The following is a 13979-nucleotide window of genomic DNA, read 5'->3' on the forward strand; positions in this document are numbered from 1 at the left end:
CTCGCGTGTTTAGGCTCAGGAACTTATGTTCTGAGTTAAGTCCCGCCCCTCTGACCTATCAAAATAATGACTGCAAGCCCCACCCTTTCCTGGCTAGCTAAAAGAATTTAAGAGTGGTTATACTGTTCAAACGCCTTTAATACCAGCACTCGGGAGGCAGAGGCAGGCGGATTTCTGAGTTCGAGGCCAGCCTGGTCTACAGAGTGAGTTCCAGAACAGCTAGGGCTACACAGAGAAACCCTGGGTTGAAAAAAAAAAACCAATAAATAAATAATATAAATAAATAAAAAATAAAAAATAATCATAAAAATAAAGGTAAGTTATTTGTTTGTCTGATGAATTAGCTTATTTAGATTAACAAAGAGGTTTTCTTTTTTGATATAGAGTTTTCTATGCAGTCCTGAAATTCAAGAAATCCGCCTGCCTCTGCCTCAACTTCTAGAATACTAGGATTAAAGTCGTATGCCACCACAAAAAAAAAAAAAAAGCTGTCTCTCCAGCTTCAGTAGGGATGAAGAACCCAATTGCAGCCTACAAATAAAAGTCGTACCAACTCTCCTAAATTACATTGTCTTTTAGGTAAGGAAACGGCAGTGTTTAGTTGAGAAAAAAATAATTTGAAATCCTTCATAGGATTGTGTAATTAGTAGAAGTCTATGGCTTTGACACCATCCTCCCTTCTTTAGCAAACATTTATTAACTATTGCCTTGATATACTGGGAACTGTTGATAAAATAGGGAGTAGTGATCTAATTTGGCTTCAGAGTCTTGAGAAAATCGAGTTTGATGCCTCCGCCACTCAAGGGAGCAGCAGGAGTCCAGGCCAATTCTACCTGCAAAGTTCAGAGTCAGCCTAGGTTACATTTTAAAAGGGAGTGGGTCTGGAGAGAAGACTAAGCAGTTAAGAGCATTTGCTGTTCTTGCAGAGAACCTAGCATTTACATGGTGGTTCATATCTATTCCTTCTCCAGTTCTTGGAGATCCAGGACTTTCTTTCAACCTCCAAGGGCACATGCATGGTGCACAATCATACACACAGGCAAAACATTCATACACATTAAATAAATAAATCAAAGAAAAGTTTCTTTTTAAGGGGGCAGGTGGGGAGCTAGAAAGGTGAGTCAGTGATTAAGAGCACCGTCAGCTTGTGTGCTCTTGGTTTGGCTTCTGGCACCCATGTTGGGTAGCTTATAACCACCTGTAATTCCAGTTCTAGGGCATCTGATGCCCTCCTTTTGCTTTTCCAGGCACCTGCATGAACATGTGTACATACCTATGCTCAGGCACACACATATACACACAAAATTAAATCTTTTTTTTTTTTTAAGAACACTTCTATAATGCAGCAGGAGATGGGGGTTGTAAACCCTAGTTTGTTGTTGTTTGTCTGTTTGCTTGTTTTTATTTTTCAGATAATGGCTTCTTTATGTCACCATCGCAGTCCTGGATCCTCCTGGATCCTCTGTGCACATCTTTAATCTCAGCAAGTGATCTTTGAGTTTGAGAATAGCCTGGTCTACAGAGTAAGTCTCAAGACAGCCAGGGCTACACAAAGAAACCCTGTCTCTAAAAAACAGGGGAAAATGACGTTTACAAAAGGAAGTCCTTTGAGAGAAATAAGAAACTATCTTTTTACTTAATTTTAATTCTTAAATTTTTTAAAAAAAGATTTATTCAAGCTGGTCATGGTGGTGCATGCCTTTAATCCCAGCACTTGGGAGGCAGAGGCAGGCAGATTTCTGAGTTTGAGACCAGCCTGGTCTACAGAGTGAGTTCCAGGACAGCTAGGGATACACAGAGAAATCCTGTCTTGAACCCCCCCGTCACGCCCCCCGCCAAAAAATGTATTCATTTATTATTTATACAGTCTTCTGCTTGCATGTGTCCCTGCAGGTCAGAAGAGGGCACCAGATCTAATTATAGATGGTTTTGAGTCACCATGTGGTTGCCAGGAAGTGAACTCAGAACCTCTTAACCTCTGAGACATCTCTCCAGCCCTCTACATCTTTAATTCTTGAACTTTATTTTTTTTATCTCTCTTTCTTTTTCTTCCTCTCTTTCTTCCTTCCTTTCTTTCTTTTCTCTTCTTTTCTTTCTTTCTTTTTTTAAAGATTTATTTTATTTATTTTATGTGTATGAGTACACTGTAGCTGTACAGGTGGCTGTGAGCCATCATGTGTGTGGCTGCTGTTGAACTCAGGACCTCTGCAGGCTCCTCTCGCTCCGGAGTAATTTACTGCAGCTGTCTTCCGATGCACAGCAAGAGGGCAATACGGGTGGTTGTGAGCCACCATGTGGTTGCTGGGATCCGAACTCAGGACCTTTGAAAGAGCAGTCAGTGCTCTTACCCGCTGAGCCATCTCACCAGCCCTGTTTTTTGTTTTTTTGTTTTTTTGTTTTTTTTTTTTTTTTTTTTTTTTTTTTGGTTTTTCGAGACAGGGTTTCTCTGTGTAGCCTTGGCTGTCCTGGAACACACTCTGTAGACTAGGCTGGCCTCGAACTCAGAAATCCGCCTGCCTCTGCAACCTAAGTGCTGGGACTAAAGGCGTGCACCACCACCGCCCGGCTCTCTCTTTCTTTCTGTCCAGACAGGGTCTGACTGTCCTGGTACTCACTTTGTAGAACACATTGACCTCAAACTCATGGAGATCTACCTGCCTCTGCCTCCCAAGGAGGATGTAAGGCATGCACCATCACAACTCGTTCATGTTTTTTGTTATTAGTGTGGGCCTGTGGTGTGTACGTGTGGACACATGTCCCACAGCATGTAGGTCAGAGGGTGACTTGTGGAATCTGTTCTCTCTATCCACCTTTTCAAGGATATCAGGGATCAAAACAAAGTGGCCAGGCTTGCACAGGAATTACCTGCGCTTTCTGAGCCAGCTCACCGGACCTGCTTAATCTTTAAACCTTATCTTAATTAAGCCTTGGATCAGTGGAATTTAAGAAGCCACAGAATCACATGACACCTAAGTGTGACTCTCCTGAGATGCCTGAACTCCTGTTTGGGAATGCATTGCTAGTCTTTTTTTTTTTTTTAGTTTTTCGAGACAGGGTTTCTCTGTATAGCCCTGGCTGTCCTGGAACTCACTCTAGACCAGGCTGGCCTCAAACTCAGAAATCAGCCCACCTTTGCCTCCCAAGTGCTGGGATTAAAGGCGTGCACCACCACCGCCCGGCAGTCTTTTTTTTTCTCTAGATTTATTTATTTTATGTTTATGAATGTCCTGCTGGATGTATGTATGTGTGGGTGCCGAGAATCAACCCCAGGTCCTCTGCAGGTGGAGCCTGTGTTGTTTACCACTGAGCCATCCCTTCAGCCCCATTAGTCTTTTCTTTTGCTACATATCTATTATTATTATTTTTTATTTTGTGTGTGATGTAGGTATATGTACATATTGTTTATATGTGTATGCACTCATGAGTAATGACAATTTTGGAATTTTGGTTTCTTTAAAAACAGAACTATTAGCCAGGCAGTGGTGGCGCACATCTTTAATCCCAGCACTTGGGAGGCAGAGGCAGGCGGTTTTCTGAGTTCAAGGCCAGCCTGGTCTACAGAGTGAGTTCCAGGACAGCCAGGGCTACACAGAGAAACCCTGTCTCAAAACAAACAAACAAACAAAAAAACCCAAAAACAAAACAAAACAAAACAAAAAAAGCGAACTATTATAAGACTGTGTTTTCATTTTAATCCCAGGTGTGGGTATGCGGCTGCTTCGGATGGTCCACAGCAGCTGGCTATGACTTCTCCGGTGGGCTGCCTCGGATGGTCCACAGCAGCTGGCTATGACTTCTCCGGTGGGCTGCCTCGGATGGTCCACAGCAGCTGGCTATGACTTCTCCGGTGCTCTAGCAGAAACACGCTTTTGCCAGCTGCAGATAGTTTCTGCGATTGCTTGGTGTGTGGAACTCTGCAAACTTTTTAGAGTGTATATAAATGCTAGAGTCCTGATAGGTGGGGATCGGGTTTGTTGATAGTTTGGTGGGATTGGTTGTGGTTTGTTAGTAGCCCCAGCCAAAGAAGAAGCAAAAGGAAAGAAACTGGATTCAGGGCTTCTCCTAATGCCTTTCTCCCCTCTATCTTTGTTTCTCTCCTATCTAGTGTTAGGCGGTGAAATTGAGGGAGAGGGGATAAAGGGCAGGGGAAAAAGAAGAACCCACAAAGTAGCAAACACTGGCTACTCTCATGTACATATGGCTAGGTGCATAAGCCAGAGCTTGTCTTCCTCATCTCTATTTTGTTTTAGATCAGATCTCCCATTGGACCTGGAGCTCACTGAATTAGCCTTAATTCAACACACACACACACACACACACACACACACACACACACACACACACACACTGAGGCTAGGGAGATGTCTCTCAGTGGGCAAGAGCAGCCAAGCCTGACAACTTGAGTTCAATCCCTAGAACCCATGTGGTTTGTGTACATGCATGCATGCATGAATGAGTGAAGCCTAGAGGTCAACCTCAGATGTCTGCCTTGTTTTTTTAAGATGATATCTCTAAATGGCCTAAAACTTGGCAGATAGGTTAGTGGGTCCCTGGGAACTACCTGTTTCCACCTCCCCAGCACCAGGATTTCCAGCATGTGCCACCATGCCTGGCTTATGGGGGAGGAATGGTAGTACACACTTTATTTTTAAACACTTATTTATTATTTATTTATTATTATACACAGTAGCTGTCTTAGTTGAGCCAGGAGAAGGCATCAGATCTTATTATGAGTGGTTGTTAGCCACCATGTGATTGCTGGAATTTGAACTCAGGACCTTCGGAAGAGCAGTCAGTGCTCTTACCCACTGAGTCATCTCACCAGCCCCCGGTAGTACACACTTTTAATCTGGGCTCTACTTTCTGCTGGAGGCCTACATAAGGACAATGGAAGAAGGAAGAATCACTCTTCTTTGCTTGCACTTACTTGCCAGCACATCTGTTGGAACCTACCTCTTCAGGATTCCAGCTTATATAGAAGACCAGCTGAAACATCTAGCTTCATGGGACTGAGCAACCACTAGATTCTTGGACTTCCTATTCACAGCTGCCCATTGTTGGGTTAGTTGGACTGCAGACTAAAAGTCATTCCAATACGTTCCCTTAATACAGAGAGACATTCCATAAGTTCTGTGACTCAAGAGAACCCTGACTACTACAGGCTGTCTATGTGACTACAGGGAAGAATTTTCTAGCCCCTGCTAGTTCCTAGGCAGAGTTGCCCACAAATCCCACTTTTGAATGAATGATTTTTTTTTATTTTTTCAGTGTTTTCAGTTCACAGTGAGTTAAATAGAAAGTACAGAGAGTTCACACCCATCTTGTCCCTGCTGTGCTGCTTCCCTATCTATCAGCACACTGTACCCGCCAGTGTGTGGCTCATTTGTTAGAATCAATGAACCAGCCTTGACATCATTATCAGCCAAAGTTCAGAGTCTATGCTATGTAATCTAGAATTGTTCCTTTAAAAACTATTCTTGCTGGGCAATGGTGGTGCACGTCTTTAATCCCAGCACTTGGGAGGCAGAGGCAGGCGGATTTCTGAGTTCGAGGTTAGCCTGGTCTACAGAGTGAGTTCCAGGACAGCCAGGGCCACATGGAGAAACTATGTCTCGAAAAAAAAAAAAAGTTCCTTATTCCTCCTGGCCTTGAACTTGTAATGTATCTGTGTGAGGCTGGATTTGAATGCCTGATCTTCCTGCCACCATCCTCAGTTCTGGGACTACAAGAGTGTGCCATCATGCTGAATTTTATACAGTGGTGCTAGACAAGTATTTTAAGCAACTGAGCTACCTATGTTCCTAGCACCTTGTCTAGGAACATAGAGAAACCTTGTCTTGAAAAACCAAAAACCAAAACCAAACCAAACCAAAACAAAAAAACCAACCTTCTTTTCCTACAGAAACTGGGTGTGGGGACAAAACCAAAATTTCACGGCGACATGAAATTTGTTCACTTAGATCTCAGCACTTTCTCCTTCTTCACCCCAATCCTTAAAAAAAAAAAAAAAAAATCCAACACGTGAGGTTCTCACGTGTGAGACATCAAGGGGGTTAGCAGTCCATCAGATTAGATCTTGAAAGGTTTTGTTTCCCTTGAGAAATTTTATGTTTTTCCTTATTTGGAAACGGCAATGTGTATCTGCATTTTCCCACTGTGCATTGCGCCTACCCAAGTTCAAAGCCAAATTTTGTTTAATTTTGAAACGATGGGAACTTCTGATATTTAGATTTTAAAACCACATCGTCCATTCCATTTTCTGTCATTAATTGTGTATATTGTAAGACAATTGAGGGGTTTTTTTTTGTTTTTTTTTTTTAATGAGTAAAACATTTACATGATCGTATGTCGTCTATGAGAGTATCTTTTTCTTTTTTTTTTTTCCTGGCAGGAATACACAAACCGCGTGTTATTTAAAGATCTTCACTGATGTTTGTGAAGCCTGAAAGGTTTCTTATTGGAATTTTCATTTTTGTTTCTAGGATTATTCAAAGATCGAACAGTTTTCGGTATTCGCTAATCAGGTTTAAAGCTGTTTGCTCTTGACGTGGGCTTATGCAGGGGAAGGGTCCCGGCAGTGCCACTGTGAGTGAGACAAAACAAATGATGAAAGCCAGGAGTTTTTTAGATTTCATCTGACTCCTCCCCTGTCCCCACCTCCCTTGAACCCTTTGTGTGTGGCAAGTCTGCAGACCGGGTCTCAGTCTGCAGAGCTGCAGACAGATGTACTGACACCAAGCACGTGCATTGTGTACATATGATACTTCTAAGTGCAGTGCTTATGGGACAGAGTTCCGGAGTATCGACCTCGCTGGGGCAGCGACCCTGCTTGGGAGTCTCCTCAGGCGTAGCCTCCCCGCTCGTCCTTCGACTATCTGGTCTAAGCACCCAGCATCCCGGCGAAGCGGGCTAACTCAGGGGGAATAGATACGCTCTGTGAGCGGCTGCTTAGGCCTTTTCTCTCCCCCCACCTCTTTTTGCTATAGCTATGGTTACCACATCTCTCCCCGCCTCCCTCCACCTGCCAAGAAAGAGACTGCCCATTGGTCCTCTGTCACCAAGGCGGCCAGCCATTGGTTGCTGGCAAGCCCGGCGCTCCCCCGGCCCCTGTCTCCCGGGTCTCTTGAGGAGCCCGGGAAGGAGGCTCGGCTCGCGCTGCCGGGGCAGGGGCTTGCCGGGACCGGGCTGCGGCAATCGTTAGCGGGCCATGTCGGCTGCCCAGGGCTGGGACCGGAATCGCCGGCGGGGAGGAGGCGCGGCCGGCGGGGCCAGCGGGGTTAGCGGGGCCGGCGCGGCCGGCGGGGGTCGGGGCACCGGACAGCTCAACCGATTCGTGCAGCTCTCCGGACGGCCGCACCTGCCAGGTGAGTGGTGGGGCCGCTGCTGGCGAGAAGGTGGCGGCCGCCAGGCTCTACTGCCCCTCGGACACGCAGCCGAGGACGGGGAAGCAGAGCACCAGGAAGGTGGCGTTGAGGTCAGGAGGGGAATCGGAGCACGCCTGAAGAAAAGTCTCGCAGTGTCGACAGCTCGGTGATGAGAGTTGTATTTTCCTCCCGAAGGAGAGGCCGCTGTCTCTTTGACATTCCCAAATGTTTCTTCGCTTGCCCGGTTTCCTTATCTTTTCCTCTTCCGCAGATTGATGTTGTGAAAAAAGACATTGGTGTTTAGCTGTGGAAAATTATTTCAAAAGGAGTGCCAAATTAAGGAGAGAGGAGACAAGAACAATATAGGAGTGATTTTGTTTGAAAGAAAAAAAAGCCAACCAACTGTGTAAGAGTTGGGTATTTTGAAACGGAATGAGCATGGGGAAGTGTGTGTGTGTGTGTGTGTGTGTGTGTGTGTGTGTGTGTGTGTGTGTGTGTGTGGTGTTGGCTAGGGAGTATATAGGGAGTATATGGGAAAGAAAAATCAAGAAGATTAAGGGAAACGGTTGAATCAAATAATATTTGGGGATGTACAGAGAATGGATAATGGTGTCTAGATTTTAAAAGGAGGAAATGAAGATCATGAGTATATAGAAACGAAATGATGTGATCCCGGTATCAAAAGTGAAAATTGGAAAAATATACCTATTGCTATAAATTTCATGGTTTGGTCTTTGAATTCACATGCCTTAAAAAAAAACAAACAAACAAAAAAAAAACAAAGTCAAATCGATATGTGTGTAAACAGTTGTAAAAAGCATACATTTACAAATTTTCAGTCTGTTAAAAGAAAGGTAGAGAATTAAATCAAGCACAGAATGCCAATCATTTTATTGGGCAGTCGTGGGTTGTTTTTTTCCCTCACGGTGAAAAGAATTGTCAGGAATGATGTATTAGTCCTTCGCCATTTTTTTTTGTGTGTGTGACTAGTGTTAAGTTGATTGTATTAGTGATATATTTGTTTAGATAGTTTTGAGAATCTGATTGTTTCTGAATTGTGTTTACTATTGTGACTTGTTCTCCTAGGTAGTAAATAATCAGTTGATTAATTTAAAGATAAAGGGGATTTTACTTATTCTAAGAGACAATTACTAATATTTGTGATACGGTTTTTGTTGTGTGCCAGAAATGTCCATTAACCCATTGTGCATACCATTAAAATAAAATTGAGACATTTGTAAATAATCAGATATACCATAAATTAGATTTGAAAAAACTGTGTCAGATTGGGATTGCTAAATATGTGAAAAAAGGAGCCATCTTTTTTTTATCTCCAGTTAACACCAAAACCCAGGTTTTTGTGCACTACTAAGCCTAGAAGAGAAATCCCTTGGCAAGGACTATTCCCAGTTTGCTCTCTATCTGCAATCTTTTAAGTCTTTGGTCATAGATTAATTATTATACCCAGAACTTCCATGTGGACAGTCTCAGGTGTTGAGACTGTTGAACATATTGGTGCAGTTCCTCTCAGCTACCACATGAGGGCAGGATAAGCCCTGATTTCAAATAAGGGGCTGAAGTATGGCGCTATTTCTGCATTCCCTTAGCACACGAGGACAAGAACAGCCATTTGTCCAGAGGTGAAGATAAAACGTGCTTAAACTGTGAAAGTTGGAGGAGTGGAGTCATCAGCCTTCATTCTGTTTCCTTTCTGCCAGGCTGGCATTCAGCTCCTTCCCACACAGGCCGTCTCCATCTTTCCCTCCTTCTCAAAACTAGAAAATTTCTGATATCTCAATAATATACTTTGATATAAATAATAAATTCTTTTACACTAATCCTTTGTTCTCCTAGGTGTTGCATATTATAGCCCTTTATTTTGAAATAATTCAAAATATTTTAAGTGGTAGTGAGGAATAGGAATGTGCAGGTCTGTTTTATGGCTGACACTGGAGACCTATCGTCTTCCTCTTTTTGTTTTTGTTTTGTTTTTGTTTTTGTGTTTGTTTTTGTCTGTTTATTAGTTTTTCATTTATTTGACTTCTATTCCTATTTTCCAATTCACCCTTCTTTACCACATACTTGAAGAACCTTTTTTCTTCTTTTTTACATTTCTATCTTGTGCCCAGTCCCTATGAAACGAAGCAGTACAACATGGTGGTGTTCCTGGAATGTTCCCATTGTCTTTCAGGGATAGTGTCTTTTGAGAAAATTTAAAAGACAAAAATCTTACTATATAGCATGTAGACCAGGGTGGCTTCAAACTCAAAGAGATCTTCCATTCTCTATCTCCTGTGCTACTGTGCTCCTGTGCCTGGCTTGGTGGTAGGACCTTTGCCCATCTGCTAAGGCAAATCTGAAAGCAGGTCTCCTTAAGCTTCCACCAACTTCAGTTATAATTAGCTACCTAGTCTTGTTTATTTTGCTTCCGTTGTAACTAATTCTGTCACTGTCCTTTAGGTTCCCTGCAGTAGCTGTCTAAACAGCCTTCCTACTAGAGCCTCCCATTTATATATCACTGGTCTTTGAAAATACAAATCTTTAATCATCTCTGCTTACAGCCCTTTTCTTTTAGCTTTTTTGTTTTTAAGATAGGATCTAACCTTTGTCCAGGCTGGCCTTGAACCTTCCATCCTCTTGTGTCAGCTTCTAGAGTGGTGGCACACAGGCATGTGCCATTGTGCCCAACCTTTCTTGCTGTTTCATTGCTCTCACAGTAAGGCTAAGACCCCTATCGTGCTCTAAGGTACCACACCGGCTGGCTGCCTTCTTGCCTTGGGTTGGTCCTCCTTTTTGTTCTCTGCTGTCTGCTCTGCTGCCTTTACCACAGGTAGCCACTGCATGTGGTTTTCTGTCCTGGAGGAACTGCCTCCTCTTATTCAACTTACCTTAATTGTTTCTCAGTTGTATTTTTTTTTCCATAAGAGCCTTCTTTCGCCTTTCTGACATGGCCCCTCTCCCTGTACCCTCTCCTAGTATCATGCATTTTTTCCTAAGGTATGCATAGCATTTGTGTGTGAATATTGTTGGGAAAAACATACTATGTGTGTGTGTGTGTATGCACACATGTATATACATATATACAAATTTTATCTGGATGCATGTACCACAATATAATATAGTAACAATTTTTAATTAGGCTCTGTAGAGAGGGCTCTGAGGGTTAAGAGGATGTCCTTTCAGAGAAGCAGGCTTCATTCCCAGCATCCACATAGTGACTTATAACCAACCATCCATAACTCCACTTCCAGGGCACCTGGTGTTCTTTGTGGCCTCCACGGGGACCAGGCATATAGGTGGTGTACAGACAGCTAGGCAGGCAAAATATCTGAACACATACAATTAAGATTAGTATTTTTAGGCCAAGCAATGATGGTACATACCATTAATTCCAACACCTGGGAGTCAGAGGCAGGTGGAGGCAGGTGGATCTCTGAGTTTGAGGCTAGTCGGGTCTATGAAGTGAGTTCTGGGATGGCTAGGGCTACACAGAGAAACCCTGTCTTGAAATTTTTTTCTTTTAATTTTAAAAAAGATTTAATTGGCATTATGTGTAAGATATTGATGTATAATGACTTGATTGTGTAGTTTGGTCCTGCATAGCCCCACTGGCTCTGGACAAACAGATAATACTGAGTCCTTAAAAGTATCCAGTCCTACATCAGGCATTGTGTCAGCACAGTGCTCTTGAAATTTTGAATATTGCCCTGCCGTTCTGCTATCTTTTTTAAAATTCTAAACTATTTTTCCCTTTAAAGACAGAATTACTTCTTGTGTGTTTGTGTGTGTGTGGGTGTGTGTGCCCTCATCCCTTATGCATGTGCCACAGTGTGTATGTGGGTGTTAGAGGGCAGCTTTTGGGAGTCAGGTTTCTTCTGCATTCTACCGGATAGTCATAGGACTAGAACTCTGGTCATTAGATTTGGCAGCAAGCTTATTTACCTGCTAAGCCATCTTGCTGGTCCTTTTCTGCTATTTTTTAGGATACAACAGTGATGCTGTGTTTATCCCACAGGCTAAGAACACTTTTTTAGTTTAGTAATTAATAATCTTTATATACCTAGGGAAAAAAACAGGGAATGGTGCTGCTGTTTTGTAGATTAAGCATTTAGAGATAGAGCTCAGAGAGCAAGGGAATTGGGGGATAGAATACAAGTAAGTATTACATTTTAATATGTGAGTTTAATTAAGTAAATGTGTTAATAGGAAAAAACAGTTAAACGTCATTGCTAACACAGAAAATGACAGAGGAAGACATACTTAACAGTAAGCTGGGTGAAAAATAATCCTGAAATCTTAATAAAGTTTTTTTTGTTTGTTTGTTTTTTGAGACAGGGTTTCTCTGTATAGCCCTGGCTGTCCTGGAGCTCACTCTGTAGACCAGGCTGGCCTCGAACTCAGAAATCCTCCTGCCTCTGCCTCTCAAGTGCTGGGGATTAAAGGCGTGTGCCACTACCGCCCAGCTTAATAAAGTTTTAAATAAATGTAAACTTCAAGTGGTAGAAAAGAACACGAGTTGGCCACACATACATGTAAATGTGTAGTAAATGTCTGCAATCAGTGCCTCAGGAGGAGAGGCAGGAGGGCCAGGTCTCCATTCATAGCTGCATTTGGGTTGGGAGCCATCTTGGGCTACAGGAAACTTTGTCTCAAAAAGCAATAAAACAAGATATAGAGAAGGCAGGTTTTCTTTCTGCCTTTGTGACTGTTGGCTTCTGTCCTTAGCTTCTTGCCTGTTTTTTTTTTTTTCCAGAAGGAATGTGCATTGTGCCTGGGGTGGCATTGTTGTATGTTTAGATATGCCATAAAGGTCTTTAAAGTGCTAGGGTCTCCTGCCACAGTGGTTCCTTGAGTTTCCCTGTATGTGAGGAATTTCACACTTAGGGTCCTTATCTTGCAGGTAAATTCCTAGAAGCTGAATTGCTGGGTCAAAGGATACTTACTATTTAAATCTTGATAAAACTGTCAAATTGCCCTTTGTAAAGGTAGGGTCAGTTCATGGTCTGATGACAGTGTTATCCTGCTGGTAGCTCTTGCTTGGTTCCTTTATTGGAATACCAACCCCTCCCCATCTTTGTAATAGCTATGGGTGGAACTCAGGCTTTGTACATGCTAGGCAAGAATGCTACCCAGAAGCTACTTCCCAGGCCAGAGATTAGATTTCTTTATTTGTGAGACTTGGCCTCACTTTGTAGCCCTGGCTGACCTGGAACTTACTATATGACCAGGCTGGCCTCATACTCACAGAGATCTTCCTGCTTCTGCCTCCTGAGTACTGGGATTAAAACCAGTGTGTGTGCCGGCCGCCTAGACCCACAAGCCCCTTGTTTTCAAGTTAAGGTGTTACTGTGTAGCCCAGACTGGCTTGGGATGTGTGTTCTTCTGCTTCTGCTTCTCAAGTGGTGGGATTACAAGAATGTACATTATGCCTGGCTAAACTTTTACTTTACCTTTTAAAAAATGTATACAGGTGTATTCCCTTGCATTCATGTGTCTTATTTTATATCATGTGTGTACTGGGTGCCCTCAGAGATCCAAAGAAAGTATCAGATCCCCTGGAACTGGAATTATTGTGTTGTGAGCCACCATGTAGGTTCCAGGAGTTGAACCCAGGTCCTCAGGAAAAGCAGCCAGTGCTCTCAACCACTAAGCTATCTCTCTGAAACCCTAAACCACTTTTTGTTGTTGTTGTTGTTGCTTTTGTTTTTCAAGACAGGGTTTCTCTGTGTAGCCTTGGCTATCTGGAACTAGCTCTGTAGGCCAGACTGGCTGCAAACTCAGAGATCCGACAGTCTCTGTTGGGATTAGCCTTCTCCACCCAGCTGAATATATCCTTAAGCATCTTTTTAGCAAATGAAAGAACCATGTTTGTTTCAGTTACTTATAGTCTCTATAGATTCTGTTCGTTTTTCTTCTCCTTTTCCTCTTCTTCCTCCTCCTCCTTTTTTTTTTTTTTTTTTTTTTTTTTTTTTTTTTCTCTTTGTAGCCTTGGCTCTCTTGGAACTCACTCTGTAGACCAGGCTGGCCTTGAACTCAGAAATCCATCTACCTCTGCCCCCAAGTGTTGGGATTAAAGGCGTGCACCACCACTGCCTGGCTTCTGTTCATTTTTCTGTTGAAATGTTTAATGTTGAAACATTATTTATAGGAACTCATGTTCTAAGGAGACTAGTACTTACTACTCTTTGACACATGTTGTAGATATTTTCCATGGTTTTCCAGTTTATTTTTGAACCTTGTTTATAGATAGATTTTTTCCAGCAGGATTCAACAGTTATTATCTAGTTTATTAAATTTTTTAAGTAAAGCTTTTTAAACATTAAATTATGTGATGTTTGTGCGTATATTTATGTGAGTGCTGGTGTTCTTGCAGTCCAGGAAATGGTTTTGGATCCCCTGAGGCAGGAGCAGGAATTACCGGATGTGTGCTGTAGGACGAGTGTGCTGAGACCCAAACTCAGGTCCTCTGCAAGAGCCTATGAGCAATTAGCCACTCGGCCATACTTGAACCACTTGAGTCTAATAATTTGTGGTTAAGACAGATCATTCTTAGCTGGGCGGTGGTGGCGCACGCCTTTAATCCCAGCACTTGGGAGGCAGAGGCAGGTGGATTTC

The 13979-nt window shown here is 42.8% G+C and overlaps 1 protein-coding gene across 1 annotated transcript in view; it reads left to right on the forward strand.

The window, feature by feature from the left end:
• Positions 1-7037: 7037 nt before the first annotated feature.
• Positions 7038-13979, forward strand: part of Klhdc10 (kelch domain containing 10) — a 61356-nt gene continuing 54414 nt past the window's right edge. Inside the window, exon 1 of the mRNA XM_031381063.1 lies at positions 7038-7364. Coding sequence (XP_031236923.1) covers positions 7208-7364 — 157 coding nt within the window. The 5' untranslated portion in view covers positions 7038-7207. The remainder of the gene's footprint in view (positions 7365-13979) is intronic.

This window comes from Mastomys coucha, unplaced genomic scaffold (genome assembly GCF_008632895.1).
Source record: "Mastomys coucha isolate ucsf_1 unplaced genomic scaffold, UCSF_Mcou_1 pScaffold20, whole genome shotgun sequence".
Taxonomy (NCBI): Eukaryota; Metazoa; Chordata; class Mammalia; order Rodentia; family Muridae; genus Mastomys; species Mastomys coucha.